The sequence below is a fragment of the Talpa europaea genome, assembly GCF_964194135.1.
Source record: "Talpa europaea genome assembly, chromosome: 6".
NCBI lineage: Eukaryota > Metazoa > Chordata > Mammalia > Eulipotyphla > Talpidae > Talpa > Talpa europaea.
In genome coordinates, this window is record NC_140072.1 from 22275338 (window position 1) to 22296457 (window position 21120).

Below are 21120 nucleotides of genomic sequence, written 5' to 3' on the forward strand. Positions count from 1 at the left end.
GGTATTTTTCTTTTTCTTTCTGGCTTATTTCGCTGAGCATGATCCCTTCCAGCTCCATCCATGTCACCACAAATTGCACGAGTTTATCTTTTTTGATGCTGAGTAATATTCCATGGTGTATATATACCACATCTTTTTGATCCAGTCATCTATTTTGGGGCATTTGGATTGTTTCCATAGCTTAGCTACTGTAAATAATTCTGCTTTAAACATAGGGGTGCAGGTGCCCTTTTGAATTAATGTTTCTGTCCTTTGGGTAAATACCTAGGAGTGGAATTGCTGGATCATATGGAAGCTCTATCTTTAGCAGGTTTTGTTTTGGTACTTCTAACCTACCTACTCTGAAGAGAAATTTAGAAAAATTCATTTGGGATAAATTTCAAAATGGTACGAGTATACATATTATCAAATAGTGCACATTTTTTCTCCCTTAAAAAGGAAGACCACACTGTAAAGTAAAGACCTGGACTGTTTTATGTTTATTAAAACACAGCAAAATTTTTACGGGTACTATAGTTTTATTTTTTAACTCTAAGCCAAGTAGATTTAATTGTGGGTAAAGGAAGAGTAAACAACACTGGTTTGGAAACAATTACTCAGGAAAAAAGATCTATATAACCTAGTACTCACATACATCAATAAAAATTTACAAATAAAGGATATTCAACCATTGCCTGTATCCCATTTCTCTTGAATATAACAATACGCTGTACTTTTCCAACAGGGTTGCATACAGTATATAAGACATCCTATAAAGGAAAGCAAATATTTTATATTTAGGAAAACATTGACATTATACTGTCTGGTTTTACTAAAAAAAAAACCAACAAAAAAAAAAAAACAGCAATCAAGATGTCCTTTCTACTAGCTACTAATAAAATTTTTAAAACTGTTTCACTTTAATAAGTCTAAAATTAATCTAAATAAATTCTTGTACCTCCACAACACATTATCAAAGTTCCAATGAATATTTGAAGATCACTATTTGATATTTTATCTCCTCAGTGAATCCTCAATTTTTATTTTCTTAACAGATGCCTAAAATAATCTGACAATACATAATTAGCAACCAAAACTGCAATCATTCTCTTCCCAAATGTGATCATGAAATGCTTAATATTATAAACACTTGAGTTATAGTAATAAATGTTTATTAAAGGGTAGTTGTAGAACAACTCAGTATTCATTCCTCAGCAAACAACGGCTACAGAGAAGGAACCCAGGGGAGGTCACACATACAGTATGAGATGGCACCAAAGGAGATGCCTGAATCCTCTGAGAGAACATCTTAATACCCACGAACCCTTAGGAACAATTCAACTGTAAAGAAATTTCTCGAGCACCTACATTTACACAATCACACTATCAGGTACTAGGGACACAAGAAAAACAAACGAGAATGCTTGTACGAGATTAGTTATATTCTTTTTCCCAAAAACAAACAGTGTAAAGATATTAATATTACCTATTAGTAGGTATTTTATAAATATTATAAAAGTAAATATCTAATCAAATTTAAATATCACTACCTTATGCTTTAAGTTTACATAGCAACATCCTATATCCACACTAAAAATCATACTAATTGAAGTTTGCCGTACTGTAATATTCTATTCATTGTAAAAATTAAGTCTGTCATTAGCTTATTATCAAATAACATGACTATGAAATAGAAAATTCAGTTATTTTAAGACATGAATTGTTTTTGAAATTGTACTGATATTACTTTTTTAAAAGGTGAAGCAGAGGGAGTTAGGGAGGAGCACAGGGGACTGAGGTGATGGTGCATGGGTACATTGGGGAAGGAAATTCTATGGGGACTACACCTGAGGGCGGGGAGAAGCAAACATTGTTTATAAAAGAACAATAATATAGGGCCTCCCCGGTGGCGCAGCGGTTGAACGCTGGGTTGCAAAGCTGCCAGCGGCCTCTGCAGTGCCTGTTCGATCCCCGATGCTCCCTGGCCACCGGAGGAGGGTCCCACATGGCGCGCAGACCTCTCCTGCCACCCGCTGCTCCCTTCAGCAGTGTACTTTGGTCCTTCTGCCTGTTCTGCTCCCTGCTCTGGCTCTGGTGAATTCTCTCGCCCTCCCGCGCTTCTGACTGTACCCAGTGCTTGTATAAATAAATAAATAAATCTTTAAAAAAAAAAAAAAAAAGAATGCCAGCCATTGATGCTAGAAACATCTTAAAAAAAAAAAAAAAGAACAATGATATAAAAGATAAATAAAATAAAAAATAATACTAAAAATAAAAATAAAATAAAAGGTGAAGCAGGGAGTTTTAAGTATATCAGATGTGTTTTTTTTTTAAAGAATTTTTTTTTTAATAGAGGCATGTTTTTATTTATATGTTTGTTTGTTTGTTTGTTTATACATGCACTGGGTACAGTCAGAAGCGCAGGAGGGTGAGAGAATTCACCAGAGCCAGAGCAGGGAGCAGAGCAGGCAGAAGGACCGAAGTACACTGCTGAGGGGAGCAGCGGGCGGCAGGAGAGGTCTGCGCGCCATGTGGGACCCTCCTCCAGTGGCCGGGGAGCAGCCGGGGATCGAACCGGCGCCGCAGAGGCCACGGGCAACTTCGCAACCCAGTGCTCAACCGCTGCGCCACCGGGGAGGCCCCTATCAGATGTGTTTTTAACAAACTATCACAAAACAACTTATTAGGACATAAGCATCCCATTATATTCTGGGATTGTCCCATAGAATACTTTCAATACATGTACTATGTACTGGCACATGAGTGAGACAGATTTTCTTTGATCACTTCCAACAAGATTACCTAATTCCTTATTACCAGAAAAAAAGTTAATGTGGACCGATACAAATTTCAAAATGTGCTTTTTTAAATTGACAACTGTGCTTCTAACTTTTTCAGTTTCAGTGCTACCATTCTTCATTAAATTTAATAGTCAAAATTAGAATTAATTTTAATAATTCTTAAAAAAAAACTACTTTGAAATATCCAGATGGCAGTGAAGAAAACTGGAAGTTAGTCACTCCAGGGGTAAATTCCAAGATGACTTTTAACTTAGTTTTGTCATACTAAATACATACCACTGTAATTGGATAAAGAGGATTTTGAATTGATAGTAGAAGAACTTTATTGCCTCCTGATGGATCATCAGTATTTCCTGGCCGAGTGATCCTTTTGCTTGTAGAATAGTTGAAAAAAGCCTGTTGACCAGCAATGTACACGGGTTCATCTGCAGCAAATGTCACACATTCTTTGGCACTATCTATATTCTCAAATTCCACAAGAGCCTGCCTTTTAAATGGCATCATCATCACATAGCTGAAGGGAGATTGGGAGAGAATGCCAGAATATAAAAATAAAAAGTTCAATTAATATTTTGTTCTCAATTAAGTAAAAGCAGACATTAAAAAAATGTGTCTAAAAGTTTACAGATTAGTATTCTTTACTACCTAATATTCAACGTTAATCAACTCTTAAATCATCCAAATAAACTGTGGAACAACAGATAGAAGGCATATATTTGAAAGCTTATCCTCCCCTGTGATTCAAAGTTTATCCTCATGCCCTCCTCAAGCACAATTCTGTTCTTAGTCACTAATGGCACAACCCAATTTATTCCTCGGGCTGCCACTTCTAAGCAGTACTAGAAAATATTGAGACACAGAAAGCAACAAAGATAAAACTCCACAGAAGGTTAGCAAATAGGACCCCTACCAGAAAAGTGCTACTACTTCTAAATTTTCCAAATATAAAAATGCCCCCACTTATAACTAAAAACTGACTATACTTTCATTTATCTTACTAAAAACAAGGAACCAAAAGATACACCAACCAAATTTTTTTGCAACTGACCAAATCTCATACAAATAATAGCCTCCAAAATATTTTACATGTTAAAGAATCCATTAAAAGCTATCACTAGACTATGGTAATCTGGTTGTCTATGGGCAGGAAGGTGAATTACTTATTTTTCTTATATACTCTTTGGGGGAAAATATATTTTAATACATAAAATGAAAAATAAGTGAAAGAAAGGAAAAAAGAAATCACAACAATATGAATCACAACAAAGTGGAACACCCTCTCTGTGCAAGAAAAGGGATCCTAAAATTGTTTTAAGAGGGCCTCCCCAGTGGCGCAGTGGTTGAGCGCTGGGTTGCGAAGCTGCCCGCGGCCTCTGTGGCGCCAGTTCGATCCCCGGCTGCTCCCCAGCCACCGGAGGAGGGTCCCACATGGCGCGCAGACCTCTCCTGCCACCCGCTGCTCCCCTCAGCAGTGTACTTCGGTCCTTCTGCCTGCTCTGCTCCTACTCTGGCTCTGGTGAATTCTCTCACCCTCCCGCGCTTCTGACTGTACCCAGTGCATGTATAAACAAACAAACAAATAAATAAATAAATAAAGCATGCCTCTATTAAAAAAAAAAAATTGTTTTAAGATACAATTAACAAGGTTTCTATAATACCAGAAAGCCAATTATGTTATATGCCAGTTATACCTCAATTTAAAAAAAAGCACATCAGAAATATAACATCAGTCCAGATACTCTGTGACAGCACTGTTTTTCAGTCAGACTTCTAGGACTTACTGTTACAACTTTAGAAACTGGCAAATGGTTCTCTTTTTAATAAAAAACAGACCACTTCGTAGCCTGGCAATTATACAATTTTTCTCATGAATTTCAGCTTCCTCACTTATAAAACTTAAAGGATTGTTGTCAAGATTATAGTTACCACATACAAACTACTTAACAGCCTGCATAGCACACTGTAGGCCCTAATAAAAGGGAAATATTACTATATTTTCTATACACCTTTACTCATTCATCTTTATATCCTCAGAATCTAGAAACAACCTGGCATGTTCAATCAATATTTACTGGTCTATGAGGCTTTTTAGTTCTCCCGATCTACATCATTCAAATTAAAGAAAAAATAGAAAACAATAATGCCTTAGATTTAGAACTATAAATGCAAGATACAAATGCCTGGAGAAAAACATTCCTTTTAGAAACACAGACTCTTTATTGATGTTCTAACTCTTGCATACAAAAAAAAAAAAAAGGAAAAAAAAAAGAAAAAACAAAACAAAACCCTGGTATCTTTCTACATTAAAGAAATTAAAGTAAATATTCTTACTCACAAATATTAAGTTTTATATATATGATTTAGCATCTAAACAGTATAACCAAGTAAATATGTTAATAATGCCATTTGGTTTTTGGGAAACACAGAAAAATATACAAGTTAAAAAATAAATTCTTTTTTTTTTTTTTTTTTTTTATAGAGGCATGCTTTATTTGTTTGCTGGTTTGTTTGTTTTTGTTTTGTTTATACATGCACTGGGTACAGTCAGAAGCGCGGGAGGGTGAGAGAATTCACCAGAGCCAGAGCGGGGAGCAGAGCAGACAGAAGGACCGAAGTACACTGCTGAGGGGAGCAGCGGGCGGCAGGAGAGGTCTGCGCGCCATGTGGGACCCTCCTCCAGTGGCCTGGGAGCAGCCGGGGATCGAACCGGCGCCGCAGAGGCCGCGGGCAGCTTCGCAACCCAGCGCTCAACCGCTGCGCCACCGGGGAGGCCCAAAAAATAAATTCTTTATTAGCCTATTATAACTTGGTCAGAATAAACTTGCTTTCTGAAACAAACAAACAAACAAACAAACAAACAAATAAATAAATAAAATGCAAGCTAGAAATGCAGACTTAAATATCAAAAAGGTTGGTTGCCTAGGAAAGTAGCATCATATGAAGATAAAAAAGGGAAAATTAGACTGTACATTTTAGAATGTACTTAAATTGTCTGATAATTTTTTAAAAAAATTTTAAATCATTAATATGAAGAAGATTGAAAGACCAGATAAAAAAATTAAAAAGGTTAAGAGACATGGTTAGGTAGAATCAGTGCTTTCAACTCAGCTCAAAACATGTTTTCTAACTGTTAAATAAAAAACAGGAGGAGGCAAGTGATTTACTACAAAAATACAAAATTTTTCAAAATTTAAACCGTATAGCTAATCACTACCTAGCTTCTGCTCCTTTAATGAGAAGAGAGCGGGGAAGAAGAGTTACAGTACATATTTTTAAACCTTCTTCTGATTATAATACTTGACTATAGAATAAAAAAATATAATAATTTTATTATCCTGACACAGCATTCTCATCATTTGAACATCTTTTCTATTCATCTAGTCCTTAAGATTTAAAAATTCACTATATATTGAACTTGGTGATTCTCATTTTTAATATGAGCCGTTCTATAATCTTTATAACTCCCCAAGTACCATTAAATAGATAAGTAGAAAATGGTTCTATAAGTGCAACATTTTGAAACATAACTTCTACTCCTCATCTGAGGCTACTCAAGGTTTTTTAACTTTAATAGCAGTCACCTCTTTATTCATAATTTTAAAAAAATTATGTGTCAGACAATGTAAGTACATTCTAAAATGTACATTCTAATTCTCCCTTTTTTATCTTCGTATTATTTCAGATAACTGAAACAATTATACATTTTTATGCTAAATAAGCTCTTAATTATACACTAATTTGTTTCAATTTACTTCACAACTTTTCTATCAACACAAATACCAAATGCCAGAGCAAAATGAGTACTATTCAAATGAATTGAGTAACACTTGTATGTGGAAAACTTTACCATGGGTTATACCAGTCTGGTCTAAAAAACACAGGTCACCCAAAAGTAATTCAACTCACTCATCAACTTAAAATAGTTCAATTCTTTAATACCAAATATTCAGATCATAATCATAATTAACTTCAAAATATCAATAGTCGTTTGTCATTAAAATTTTCCAAGCTTATTTGCTCACCAACTTGTTTTCTGACATTTGCTTTGGTATTTCTTAGCTATGAGAAAATAAAAGCCTAAATATTTAAAAACAAAAGTAAAAAAGACCAAAGATAATCATCTTTTTATAACTGCGGGACAATGGACCACTTAAAAGGTCCTTATGATGATTGGGGTTAGTTTAGTGCCAACATCTAAGCCTAAACACAGTCTAAGGAGTCTGTTTCATTATGAAAACAGACTTAACTACACCAAATGGCTGAGAAGTGATACAGAAATTTTAGTGATACTTAAAGAAATTTATTATGTCCATGTGGATCCCCAATTTTTACCTCCAAGGATGAACAATACATAATATTGTTCTTGAGGGGCATAAATTGAGAATAACGGGTTTCCCAAGTCACCAACCTCTCGATGAGGTCACCACAGAAATTAATTTTAAAAATGTCAAGATGGAAGGTGTTATCTAAAACTATTCCTACTCAAAAAAATAAATAAATAAAACTATTCCTACTCCTGGGGCCTCTCTTGCTGTTACAAGGGGTTAAGTCTCAGCATTATGAAGCAAGCCATCAGCAGTCACTGTAGCATGAGCTCGATCCCCTGCCAGGAGGCTGATCCATATGGTGCAGCAGACCTTTCCTGTCTCACCTACTGCTCCCCTCAGCAGTGTATTTCAGTAGATTTGCCTATTCTGCTCCCCACTCTGTCTCTGGTGAATCCTCTCACCACCCCGCACACCTCTAGCCTATACCCCAGCTCTAGAATGCATAAATAAATAAATCTTTTTTAAAAAACTATTAAATCTATTAAACTATAAAAACTATTAAATCTATTAAAAAACTGTTAAACTATTCCTATTCCTTTGAAGCATGATTACTTTCTGTTCGACATTTCTATCACTTCCTCACCATCTATTTATATATCATCCTTTTAGTACAAAAAACCAAACTTTTATAAAATTAAGCTATCTTGTCAAATACACTGAAATTTCCTGTTTATATGTTCTGACTTAGTCTGATACCCATAACAAAAAACCTAAATATATTCATCAAAGAAAAAAATAATAAAATAAACCCCAGATTATCCATACTAAGAAAAGAACAACAGCTGAACACGCTCCAAAAATAATTTTGAAAGAATTTCCGAGTGTCTATTTTTGGCAGTAGATTCACTTTTCTAATTATGTTTTCACTTAAGTCAATATTCTCAAGCATATACCAGCTGTGGGAGAGTAAGGAGGAGCCTGACTGAATACAAAGCACAAAAGAGAGACAAGCAAGTATAAAACAGTGATGGCTCATGATCTGCAAGAACTCTAAGAACACTCACCACCTAAGCAAATAATACCTACCCTTAACTACCTACTTGCAATTGCCAGTTAATTGCAAAGTATTCCAGAATAAACAAAAAAGATGTTTTTTAATCATAAGTACCACTGCTTGAAACTCTAAAGATGAAGTGTATAATCAACTCACTGGCTTAAAGAAGTGTTTAAGAAGGAATCATGGACTCCTTGAAAATCTGATGAAAGATGCAATAATCAACTTTATATATAACAGGTTGGAGACTGAGCGATGATCATGGTTCCATGAAAATACATCAATGCATCATCCCAGGAAGGTTAAAAATAACAGGCTTAAAAGACTCCAAAGAAATACAATCGTAACAAACTTAATATATACTATGTTAAACACCAAGGCTTGCAGCAAGCAAGCAAGGTTTGTGCAACCGTACTGTCAAACTGCATCAAGCCCCGATCATCCTTACCATATTGTCCCAAATTTTTCCAGAGCCTCCACAAGGTCTGCTTCCACCACAGATTCACAGAGTCCTCGAACATGTACAACCGGTGAAACAGAAACTTTATGATGACTTCCACCTGCCTCCTAGCAAGAAAAAATAATTCCCAGTTATAAAACTTATTGTTTCCTTTAAATCTGCGTCCAAAAAGCAGAGTTAAATTTAAACAAAACCCCAAACCAAATTGCAATTCACAACGTTAACAAAAGTAAAATCAACAATTAAATGTGACACAAAGAATTTGATTTTTTTAAAGGGAGCATTTGTTTTCAGTTAGAAGTACAAATAAGTTACTTGATAACTTAGTCAAGGAAATCTCAGAAAAAATTTCAGCAGATATATAGAGCATACCACGATTGGAAAAGATTGTGTTCAAAATTTCATAATTTCATCACCGAAAAAATCAAAACCTCAACGAATCCAAAAGAATAAAAAGTCCCAATTAATTTTTTTCATTAATATAAGGAGTATATACTTAATTCTTTCTGAAGAGGAGATTTACATCATCTCTTGTCCTTGGTTATCGAGTGTGACTAGAGCTTAAACTTATAACTTAACACACTTAACAGTACACTTGATTTAAATTTACACAAGATACCACACTCTTGCTGGTGACTAAGGAGTACTCAAAAATGCAACCCTTCCTAGGCTTCAAAGGAGTAACATAATAATATTTCTTTGGAAGCCCAGGAGAAAGTTCTAAAATATAAGTATGGGATGGTTTTAAAGTTTATTTCACATGGTACTATATATAAGAATTACTTTGAAAATGAAAATAGTTCTCTCATTCCCTTATTCAAGTTCTCTTAAGACAAAGATCTGTATTTACACTGGCTGCTGGGCATTTCTCTTACTTCAGAAATGATTTCTAATACAATCTATACACATGTATGCACACACACAAAAATCTATTATAGTTCTTTTCGCCTATAAACAGACTACTCTAAAAGCATTAATGTCTTACCATTAAAACCGAAGAATCATTTTAAGAAAATTAACTTCTGTTATGTCTATTTTAAAAGACTCACCAATTTTTCTTTTCTTTTTTTTTTTTTAATAGAAGCATGTTTATTTATTTTATTTGTTTGTTTGTTTATACATGCACTGGGTACAGTCAGAAGCGAGGGAGGGTGAGAGAATTCACCAGAGCCAGAGCGGGGAGCAGAGCAGGCAGAAGGACGGAAGTACACTGCTTAGGGGAGCAGCGGGCGGCAGGAGAGGTCTGCGCACCATGTGGGACCCTCCTCCGGTGGCAGCCAGGGAGCAGCCGGGGATCGAACCAGCACCCCAACGCTGCAGAGGCTGCGGGCAGCTTCGCAACCCAGCGCTCAACCGCTGCGCCACTGGGGAGGCCCACCAATTTTTCTTTATTTGTATAAAGACTGTTAGAAAAACAACTGTGTACCTTCCCAGTAAAAAAAGAGAGAATTGACTTATAAAGTAATCATGGTTACTCTTACACTATTGTCAAACCCAAGAAATAAAGTCTGTCCTTTGCAAATACTAATCCAGTCCTTGGAGTTTTATTTCAATTATGGTGAGGGCCTCCCTAGTGGCACAGGGGTTAAAGTCTCAGCGACATCAAGCTATAACCAGCCACTGCGGCCTGAGTTGGATCCCCAACCAGAGAGCTGACCCACATGGTGCAGCAGACCAGACCTTTCCTGTTTCGCCCACTTCTCCCCTCAGCAGTGCATTTCAGTACATCCTCCTGCTCTGCTCCCCACTCTAGTGAATCTTCTCACCTCCCCACACCTCTGGCCTACACCCCAATTCATGCATGCATAAATAAATAAAAAAATAAGTCTTTAAAAAAATTATGCTGCTGGGCCTCCCCTGGTGGCCCAGCGGTTGAGAGCTGGGCTGCAAAGCTGCCCGCAGCCTCTGCAGCGCAGGTTCGATCCCAGGCCAACAGGCAAGGGTCCCACATGGTGCATGCACAGACCTCTCCTGCAGCGCCTGCTGCTCCCCTCAGCAGTGTACTTCTTTGTCAGTCTACCTGTTCTGCTCCCCACTCTGGCTCTGGTGAATTCTCTCACCCTCCCATGCTTCTGACTGTACCCAGTGCTTGTATAAATCAAAAAATCAATCAATCAATTAATCAACCAATCAATCTTTTAAAAATTATGCTGAGTCTTTTCTTTTAAATTCTCTTTTTTAAAAAAATATTTATTTATTCATTCATTCATTCATTCATTCACTCATTCATTCATACAAGCAGTAGGTACAGTCAGAAGCACGGGAGGGTGAGCGGATTCACCAGAGCCAGAGCTGGGAGCAGAGCAGGCAGAAGGACCGAAGTACACTGCTGAGGGGAGCAGCGGGCGGCAGGAGAGGTCTGCGCGCCATGTGGAACCCTCCCCCGGTGGCCGGGGAGCAGCGGAGGATCGAACCAGCACTGCAGAGGCTGCGGGCAGCTTCGCAACCCAGCGCTCAACTGCTGCGCCACCGGGGAGGCCCTGCTGAGTCTTTTCTACAGTTATAAAGATATTCATCGCATGCCACTAAATTTGAAATGAACCATTCTGATTGTGCCCTCTGTAAATCAATATACTCTTAGCAATCGTACCAGATAAGACTATGTGAAATTCAACAACCAAATAAGCATAAAACATAAATGGATGATAGTAAAGCAGTTATTCTAAATAACACCTAGAAACCTAATTTAAAGCATACATTTCAGGATAAATAATAAGTTTTACTCTAAAAATAGACAGCAATAAACTACAAGAAATAAGAGTCATCTCTTGATCATTAAAAATCAGCTGGCAAAGGTAAAAAGTAAACTCAATTGTTTTGAAAATAAGCAAATGCAACAGTGAATGTTAATTTTATAATAGATTAAAAACTGCTATAAAAGACATTTTAGGGGCAATTGAAAAATATTAAATACAGATAGTATATAATGGAGTTATTGCCCTTGGTACCATTATGACAATGGTAATGCCTATGAGAAAAATATATCCTTAGTCTTAGGAAAGCTAGAATAGGGATGAATTACCATGTCTGCCTCTAGATCTCAAATAGTTTAAGGGAATAAATATATTTAAATAAATATATACACAAATAGAGATAAAATCACAAATGGAAAATGTTAAAAACTGCTGAACCTAGGTGAAGGGTATATGCAATTGAACACTCTACCATAAGAAGAAATGGGGAAATTATTTTATTACAATAACATTTTTTTAAGATTTATTTATGCATATAAGAACTAGGGTACACAGGCCAGGGGTGAGGTAGGGTTAGAGGATTCACCAGAGACAGAGTGGGGAACAGAACAGGCAGACTGACTGAAATATACTACTGAGGGGAGCAGCAGGTGAGTCAGGAGAGGTCTGCTGCGCCATGTGGGTAGCTCCCTGGCCCGCTGGGATCGAACTTGCTGCAGAGGCTGCAGATAGCTTCACAGTGCTGTGCTTAACCCCTTGCACCACCAGGGAGGCCCTACAATAACATTTTAGATCCAAAAAGGTATGAAGAACAATACAGATAGTAACTTAGCAATCTAATAAACAAAACTCTACCAATTAGTTGGTTATATCTCCTCTGCCTGCTTCCCCATCAGGATAACCACTATCCTGAATACAGTGCTAAAAAAAAAAAAAAAAAAAAGGACTATTTTTCAAAATGGTCTTCTCACAAAGAAATGGATTACAGAACAAATCTTTAAAAACACTCTGATTTTAATACATTATTAACTACATTTCCTAGATGGAATGGATTGAGATTAAAGTCATTCTCTAGAAGATGGAAGATGCTAAGTGCAATCAACATGGTACCTACAGGAAGACAATGACTAGCTCAACATCAAGGTTGAAAGCATCTCATTCCTCTTGTATTTCCCTTATTCCCAAAACTCAATGAAACGGTCATCCAGCTTTTCTCATTCTTTCTGTAGTTTATTTTAAAAAGGAAAAAAAAAATCCTAGGGTCCCTTCCAAATAAAAAATCTATGATATTAAAAGATCTCTTTTCAAACTATTTTTCACCACCTCCTCCTTTTCCCATTACTAACACTTTTCTTAAATCAATATTTTGCTATTTCTACCTATTCCATATATTGGTGATAAGAAATCTGCAGTCTGTACAATTTCTTTTATCTACCCTAAAATCACTAAGTATCATACTATGCATTTGATTCCTAAACTTGAACAAATCAGTATTATTTACTCCATTCATATATTAATATTTGATTGTATCATCTCTCCCACTTAACAAGTCTTTGATTAATCCTTTTTCATACAGACACCAAGTTCTTTCCATTTCAAATGTTTATCTAGACTCATCTGGCCTATTTATATCTATTATCAGACTGAAAATATCCTAAATTAATTGTTCAGTAAATGAAGGCATACCTGCAATATACATATACTTTTCTTTCTTAATTATTCAATCTCTTCTTTAAGTAAACTGTCTACTATAACAGCGGCATATTTGGTCCACACTGTAAACCAGGCTAGTCATAGCCATTCCAAACTCCCAGCCCTTCCGCAAGAACAAATTCTCTATAATACCAATCTTACTTGCTAATTTTGATTATTGCAGGATGAAGATCAGGCTCTACTGAAGAAAAATTCAAAAGCATATAAATAAAGCTTCTATCTGAGAGAAATTAGAAGGGCCCATTAATCTCTTCATTCTCTTCGTATAGTGAAGCAACAACTTAAATGTATACACATGGGCCAGGCAAAAGCCTATGGGTATTTTTGTCTTCCCACCATCTCCGTGCACACGTGTTCAATAGCATTGAACAATCTTTTCTGCTCTGCTGTAATTATAGGATTTTTAAAAAACAGCCCAAATTCAATAATTCATCCCCCAACACCAAGCTATACATAGACCCACTGCCAAGTGATTATCCAGATTCTCTTTAAACATCTCCAATGACAGGAAACACACTACCTTGTTAAGACAATCTGTTATATTTTTAGAAAATTCCTTATAATAGGCACCCAAATCTGTCTCCCTATACCTCCTATCTGAAACAGTCTTTGGAGTTCCACCAGTGTTTGAAGCTTTGGATATATACTAGCTCAGTGATCTTAAGCTAGTTACTTAACCTGTCTAAGCCACATTTTCACTATTTAAAAAACAAAGAATGCAAAACTACAATAAGTGAAACAACAAATACAAAATGTCTAACACAGTTTTGCATGTAATTATTGAATAAAGGTTCAACAAATATTATTTGGCATTCCCTACCCTTACATACATTTCTCTCTGCTACATGATTTCTTATTAAATCACACCTAAATTTCCCCTTCAGGCTAAATATCCACCACATTCTTCTGTCACTCTACATACGAGTCCAGTAATCTTTCTCTTGAGATCAGAATTTATTGATGTAGTTAAAAAAGTGAGTACAGTATTTCCAGATACAGTAGGTAAGACTATCCACTCTTTTAGCAGATACTTAATGCAGAATCAGGACAAACTAGTTTTAAGGTGCAGCTGCAATTTTTTTTTTAAACTCAGACTATGCTTAGACTAAACTACATTTTTTCCTACTATATTATTAAACTACACAATCACATTTCTCTCCTTGGTCATTTCCTTTATTTTAAAAAAAATATATATATAGCAGATCCAAAATATGAGAAAACCTTTAATTTTCCTATCCAATGTCTTCAAGTACACCTAATCACATAATAAAGATTAAAAAGGACAAACATGATTCAAATAACTTTTAAAAAAATAATCTTTAGTCCAGTCAGGTGGGAGACCTTCAGATGAGGGGACAAATCAAATCCCCAGACAGTCATTACTTGGGGCAGACCCATGGTTGGAACCATGAGATAAGACCTTGAGGAGGTTGGTGAGGCAACTCCGGGCAGAACTGGAAACCACAAAAGGAGTGGAGAGGAACTAGACTGACCACCTACTGGAGTCTGCCCCACTAAGGAACTCCTCCACCGACATTGGCTGGGAGCTGGACTCCTAATACCAGAATTTTAAGACTGAGAAGCAGCATCATGGGACAGTCATCAGAATGGATGGGACAATTAGTGTGAATGAGGATGCCCAGAACCCAGAGAGATCACTGGTCTGGAGAAAACAGGACAGCTCCTAAACCACAGGAAGACCCAGAATCAAGAAGTCCAGAGAACCACTCCCTACAAGAGGTTCTTGAAATGCCCTGCCTTGCTACCTGCCTCACAGTGGCTGCTCCTGGGGATTTGAGCAGCCTGGTCTGCTGTGGTCCAGCACAGGTCCTCATCCAGGAAAAGGACAAGTTCCAAGAAAAAGAAATGTCCCGTGAGCCGACCATTGATCTGTGTCTTACACTGAGGGAGGAGCTGGATCAGAGCTGGGGAAGAAAACTTGGGGGAGCAGGGTGGTGGGATGGTCACACCCAAGGGGGGAGCCAAAATGACTTGATGAAGAGCCTCCCCGGTGGCACAGCGGTTGAGCGCTGGGTTGCGAAGCTGCCCACAGCCTCTGCGGCGCCGGTTCGATCCCCAGCTGCTCCCCGGCCACCGGAGAAGGGTCCCACATGGCGCGCAGACCTCTCCTGCGGCCCGCTGCTCCCCTCACCAGTGTACTTCGGTCCTTCTGCCTGTTCTGCTCCCTGCTCTGGCTCTGATGAATTCTCTCACCCTCCCGCGCTTCTGACTGTACCCAGTGCATGTATAAACAAACAAACAAACAAACAAATAAAACATGCCTCTATAAAAAAAAAATAAAAAAATGACTTGATGATGTAAGAAAATACAAGTTTTTTTAAATTTTTTTTAAATCTTTATTATTTTGTTCATGTAGTAAAAATCCTGTGGTTTTGCCTACCCAGAACCCTTTCCCTTCTTTTGGTTAAAAAAAAAAAAGACAGAAACAAAAACCTACAAACCTAGTTTTATCCCAACGTAGAGACAGAAACAGAATCAAGTCGCTAAAACATCCTCCAAATCTCTGGGTCCAGCTATGCCTAACTTGGCTTTCCCAGCTACATGGGCCAACAAATTCCCTACCCCCAGCTCCATTTTGTTTTGCTTAAGTTCACCTGAGTAGATGCTATGGCTGCAAACAAAGTCTTGAAAGTTGTAATAAATTTCAGAGAGAAAAAAGCAACACAGATATGGAACTGTTTCTACTATTATACTCACATCACCAGAACAGCAGCAAACCCATGGAGGAGCTAATATTATTTTTTTAATGAATTAAAGAGTTCACAGTGCTCATCTAATTCAACCATGTCATCGTGAGTCCAAAAAGGCTAAGTCACAAAGCTTGTCAGTAGCAGAGGCAAGACACCTGCCTTGGTTGGGCTTGTAGCTCTATTAACAGCTCTTTTCAGTGAATGTACTAACATGAAGAAATAGTCACTTGTTTAAAACCAAAATATAGTAAAACCTACTGCTTTACATTTCTTACCCAAAACTAAAAAGCCCACTGTAGCACAGCTGCTTAGCTAAAGGAAACAATAGGACATAACTGCTATAGAAGCTGCAAAGCTCTGGCACTTACCTCCAGAGAACAAACCCTTTTTTTTTTTTTCATTCCCCACAGGGTGGTTACTATGCTCACTGCCGTCTCTACACTTTTCCTATGGGAATTTGACTAATGTAGTCACCTCATCCCATCTCCCAGCCCAAATTCACCCAACAAGCCATAATACTTATCTCTGTAGTTTAGGTCATTAAAGTATAATAGTGTATCTTGAATTCAAACTAGATTCTCTGCATAATGTAAACTCCTTTGTTTGGAAATCCTTGGCATTTTACCAAAGATGAGAAATTTAAATTTTTACCTCATCAGCAAACAAACTTTTATAGTCTTTTATTTCTCTGCTTACTTGCAGAATAAAGGAAAAACTTGAAGTCTCCAAAATGAACTAGTACTCCATAAATTTTATTGATGTAAATGTTAAAACCAGATCTTTACTAGATGAAGTGCTAATACTTATATATCAAGCTGCTTTCTTAAAAGTAAACCGACACTAAAATTTATTTATTTATTTTTAAAGGTTTATTTATTTACACAAGAACTGGGGTACAGGCCAGATGCACGGGAGGGTGAGAGGATTCACCAGAGACAGAGCAGGGAACAGAACAGGCAGATCTATGAAATACACTGCTAAGGGGAGCAGCAGGCAAGACACAAGAGGTCTGCCTCGCCATGTGGGACTCTTGCTGGCCAGCTGGGATCAAACCCGTGCTGCAGAGGCTGTGGACAGCCCCACAGTGCAGCGCCCAACCGCCTGCGCCACCAGGGAGGCCCTGAAATTTATTATTAATGTAATCTTGAAGGTCATGCCTTCTAAATTCGAAAACACTGTCTACCCCATAAGAACAAACTGTATATAGTGCAAAGTATGAATCTCCATCATCAAGTTTTGTTCAACAATGTGGCCCAGTGAATCTGAAATATACTGGAAGTTTTTGCTCTTCAGAGTAAATGCCAAAAGACACAAATCTGATACTTTTCATATCCAAAGTACTAACTCATTTCTCTTTGCACATTAAAATATCATTTACAGGGCCTCCCCGGTGGTGCAGCGGGTGGAGCACAGCACTGTGAAGCTGTCCGCAGCCACCGCACCACAGGTTCGATCCCTGGCCAGCCAGAGAGAGACCGCGGCAGACCCCTTCCGTCTCGCTGGCTGCTCCCCTCAGCAGTGTATTTCAGTCAGTCTGCCATTTCTGCTCCCCACTCTGTCTCTGGTGAATCCTTTCACCCTCCCGTGCTTCTGGCTTGTACCCCAGTTTTTGTGTAAATAAATAAATCTTTAAAAAAAATAAGAAAATATCATTCACAATGACCAATTCATCTTTACTTTAGAAGCATTTGCAGAACTACTGTTTTCCTCCAAAATTCACTTTCCTCTTTAAGTATAGTTAATATATTAAAACACTAATGGAAATTTAATTATGAAAAGCCAAACAACGTAAATCTTTGAAGTCTTACTTAGTGTTTTACAAATTTCCTACTAGAGTTTAAAGGGCTGCCCATCATATTTAAACTACATTTACTTAAGGGCCTCCCCGGTGGCGCAGCGGTTGAGTGCTGGGTTGCAAAGCTGCCCGCGGCCTCTGCGGCACGGGTTCGATCCCTGGCTGCTCCCCGGCCACCAGAGGAGGGTCCCACATGGCGCGTGCAGACCTCTCCTGCCGCCCGCTGCTCCCCTCAGCAGTGTACTTCGGTCCTTCTGCCTGCTCTGCTCCCCGCTCTGGCTCTGGTGAATTCTCTCACCCTCCCGCGCTTCTGACTGTACCCAGTGCATGTATAAACCAAACAAACAAACAAACCAGCAAACAAATAAATAAAGCATGCCTCCATAAAAAAAAAAAAAATTAAAAAAAAATAAACTACATTTACTTAACAGTTTGACCACACAGGTGTTTCCTCTTCAGGCTAAAGGACCAATGAGTTAAGTCAAACCATTTTCAGTCAGATAAATCACCTATTTCTAGATGATGACACACTAGACAGTAGACTTTTATCCAGAAAATTCCTATCCTAATAAATTATGTACAGGTTTCCATGGTTACAATTTCAAAATCGTACCAAAAATTGTGCAGAAAGTGTTTAAAAAAAGAAAAAAGTATTCATAGATATGGCAGCACAATAGTGTTTCTAAATAAAAGCAATTCACTCTCTTCTAAGAAGCCTAACAGCAGTAAGGTAAACTTTAAGTGATTGTACTTACAGCAGTAAAATAAATTTAGATAAATAAAAATTGGGCAATTTGAAGCTGCATTAACTCATTTTACCCACTGCTCTGGAACTCCTGAGCATGTTAAGATGCTGGAGAATGGGTATAATGCCTCCTCTCAGAAATGTGGTTAAGCTCAAAAGAGCTCATAGGTTACAGAGCAAAACGAGAATTATCCCTATAGAAATCCATCATTACGATGATGCTGCATCACCTCATAACCAATTCTGAAGAATTCAACTGCCCCCTGGATGAATACAGGTTGTCCTGATAATATATTCATTCATCCTACAATGTCCGTTGATCTAACGCAGGGTCTTGCGCGCCTGCAAAACTGAATGGAGCAGCTTGTTCCTTCCTACATATATCATTAAAAAGCCTCCAGAGTTTAAAGGTACTATTGCCAGTAACCTGGTTTGTTTTTTGGTTTTTTTTTTTTTTTTTTTTTTTTTTTGCTTAAAGGTCTAGCACTTTGTCTAGAGTACAAGAATTATTTGAGGCAGATGTAAGCCATGATTCTGCTCAATTCCAATCTGAAAAAAAGAACAAGGCACATATAATGGAATCCAACTTTTGCAGAACATCAAAAAAAGATAATAAATTCCAAGTCATTTCTGGTATAACCTAACTGTTCAAATTACCTGACAGTATCTTTATTCTTTCTATTTTGTCAACCTTCCAAAAATAAAAAAAACTGCATTACATTAGTCACTGAACTACAACTTCAGGGCTGGAAGGAACATGTTCACTTTCACATTTTATGATTAAGAGAACTGAGACTAGTCCCTAACGTTTCCAAGATCACAAATTGTAAAGGACCTAAGACTCCCAACTCCCCCCATACCCTGACCAGCGCTATTTCCAGGGCTGCACTGAAACTCACTTTGGATATTCTGTTAATTTCCTCACAACATCCAAAAGAATACTATTAGCTTAATGTTTAATCTGTTTTCAAAAAACTGTTACAAACTGACTTAAGTATCTTCCCAAGGCATTACTGAAAGAAGACATGTATGCAAGCTGCACAAAAACTCCAGCAGCATTTTTGGCAAAAGAGCTATACTGATCCACCACATCAAAATACCCGTTAAAGGAATTGTTTCTAACTTCCACAATGGAGCCTGTTTGGAACTGAAACTTTCTAGGAAGGAATATACTTCATTGACATTTCCAAGTTACATGCTGAAGATCCCAGTCAGGCATAAAAATATCCATTAAAAAAGATCTCATTTTGAGAAGAAAAGTTCTATTAAAAAATGTTGCAACCTTATCTGTCCCATCACTTACTTGAAACTAACCCTGAAAAGTACTGACAGAATTTTTTGCATAAAAATTCACATGGTATCTAAACGACTTCTAATTTGACGTTGATGAAAGGAAACATTTTAATCTAACGATGAAATGTGTGTACAATTTAATAAATTTCAGTTAGTTTGCTTGACAACTCACAATTAAAATGTGTTGTCATTAAAAGAGCTTAAGTGTACCAAAAAGGTTAAAAAAAAAACAAAAACAAAAAAAAAACCTTTGCTTGTTTCCTTAAGTCTCCCACTGAAGCCGAGTTTCTACTTGCTGTGGATTAAGTGATTTTCACATTCCTTCTGCCTCCAGCTAACATTCTGGATGAATAAAACAAGAATCTAGAAACACCCTTGAAAGCGGTTCTGAGCTCAGTTCCTGCCTTAGTGGGGCAAATTTTGAAGACCCCAAAAAAAAAAAAAAATATGCTATTGGGAACTGAGATGATTTTACGATGGCTTTTACGTGAAACAGGGATGTGCTTTCACCCGCCACACTCGCCGCCCCACCGAAGTGGTGAAAACGGTCCTCCGCACTGATCGTGAAACTGGGTCGCCAGGCAGGCACCCCACGCCCGCCAACAGTGAAAAATGCTGAAGTAAACCTTCAGGGGATCACGGCTGCGGGGCGCGGAGCGGTTCAGTCAGTCACGGCCTCCCCCGAGCCAGGCCACGGGCCCCGGGGTGGCAGCGACGCCGCCGTCCTGCGCCCGCGGCCGGCGCGCGATGCTGCGGCCGGAGGGGGCTGAAGGGAGGGGTCGGCCGCGGCGGGTCAGCGGCCCGAGGAGTCAAACTAACAAAGAGCCGAGCGCGCCCCGAAGCCCCCCACCCCCACCCCGGCCCCGGCGGCGCCTCCCCGTCGCCTCCGACCCTCCCCAAGTTCACCGCCGGCCGCGCCTGGCGCCGGGGCCTTCGGCCGGGCCGGGGCCGCGTCGGCGTTCGCGTCGGGAAACGCGAAAACGGGCAGAGCCGCGCGGGGAGAAGCCCCCGGAGGAGAGTCGGCTCTTCCCGACGCCGCCGGGGCGGGCAGGAGGCCGGTGCCCCCGCCGGGCCCTGCTTCCCGGGGCGCCGCCCGGCACGGTGGACAGGGCGCCGCGCTTTGTTACCGGCTGTGAGAAGCTCCGGCCGCCGCCGCCATCGCCCCCGCCCCGGGGCGTCGCTTCGCGGCGGTTCTCGCCTTCCTCGGCCGAGTAGTCGATCTCCCCCTCCTCGGTCTTGAGGCGCTTGGCCTGGCTCTCGTACTCCCGGTCCTCCTCGTACGTCTCCCGGGGCGAGGAGGAGGAGGAGGACATGGCGGCGGCCGGAGGGCCCGGCGGGCAGGCGGGGGGGGTGGGGGGTGGCGGGGCGCGGGCCTCAGACGACGCCGGCCAGTCCCCGCCGCGGGCAGCGCCGCCTCAGCGAGGGTCTGCGCCGCCGAGCCGTCCGCGGGGGCCGCGCGCCCAGGATCCGGGTGAGAGCGGAGGGCGGGCGGCTGGAGGGGGGCGCCCCGGGCGGAGGCTCCAGAGCGGCCGCTCCCCTTTCTTAGGGAGCCGACATTCAGCCGCTCGCTCCTCCTCGGTCTCTGCTCCCGGCCCGGGGAGCGAAGCT

General features: G+C 39.5%; 1 protein-coding gene across 1 annotated transcript in view; it reads right to left on the bottom strand.

The window, feature by feature from the left end:
* Positions 1 to 20825, bottom strand: part of HNRNPLL (heterogeneous nuclear ribonucleoprotein L like) — a gene marked incomplete at both ends in the record, with an annotated part of 39613 nt that extends 18788 nt beyond the window's left edge. The window contains 4 exons of the mRNA XM_084234523.1: positions 669 to 749; positions 3057 to 3294; positions 8551 to 8669; positions 20640 to 20825. Of these exons, the coding sequence (XP_084090649.1) occupies positions 669 to 749; positions 3057 to 3294; positions 8551 to 8669; positions 20640 to 20825 (624 nt within the window). The remainder of the gene's footprint in view (positions 1 to 668; positions 750 to 3056; positions 3295 to 8550; positions 8670 to 20639) is intronic.
* Between the last annotated feature and the right edge of the window lie 295 nt (positions 20826 to 21120).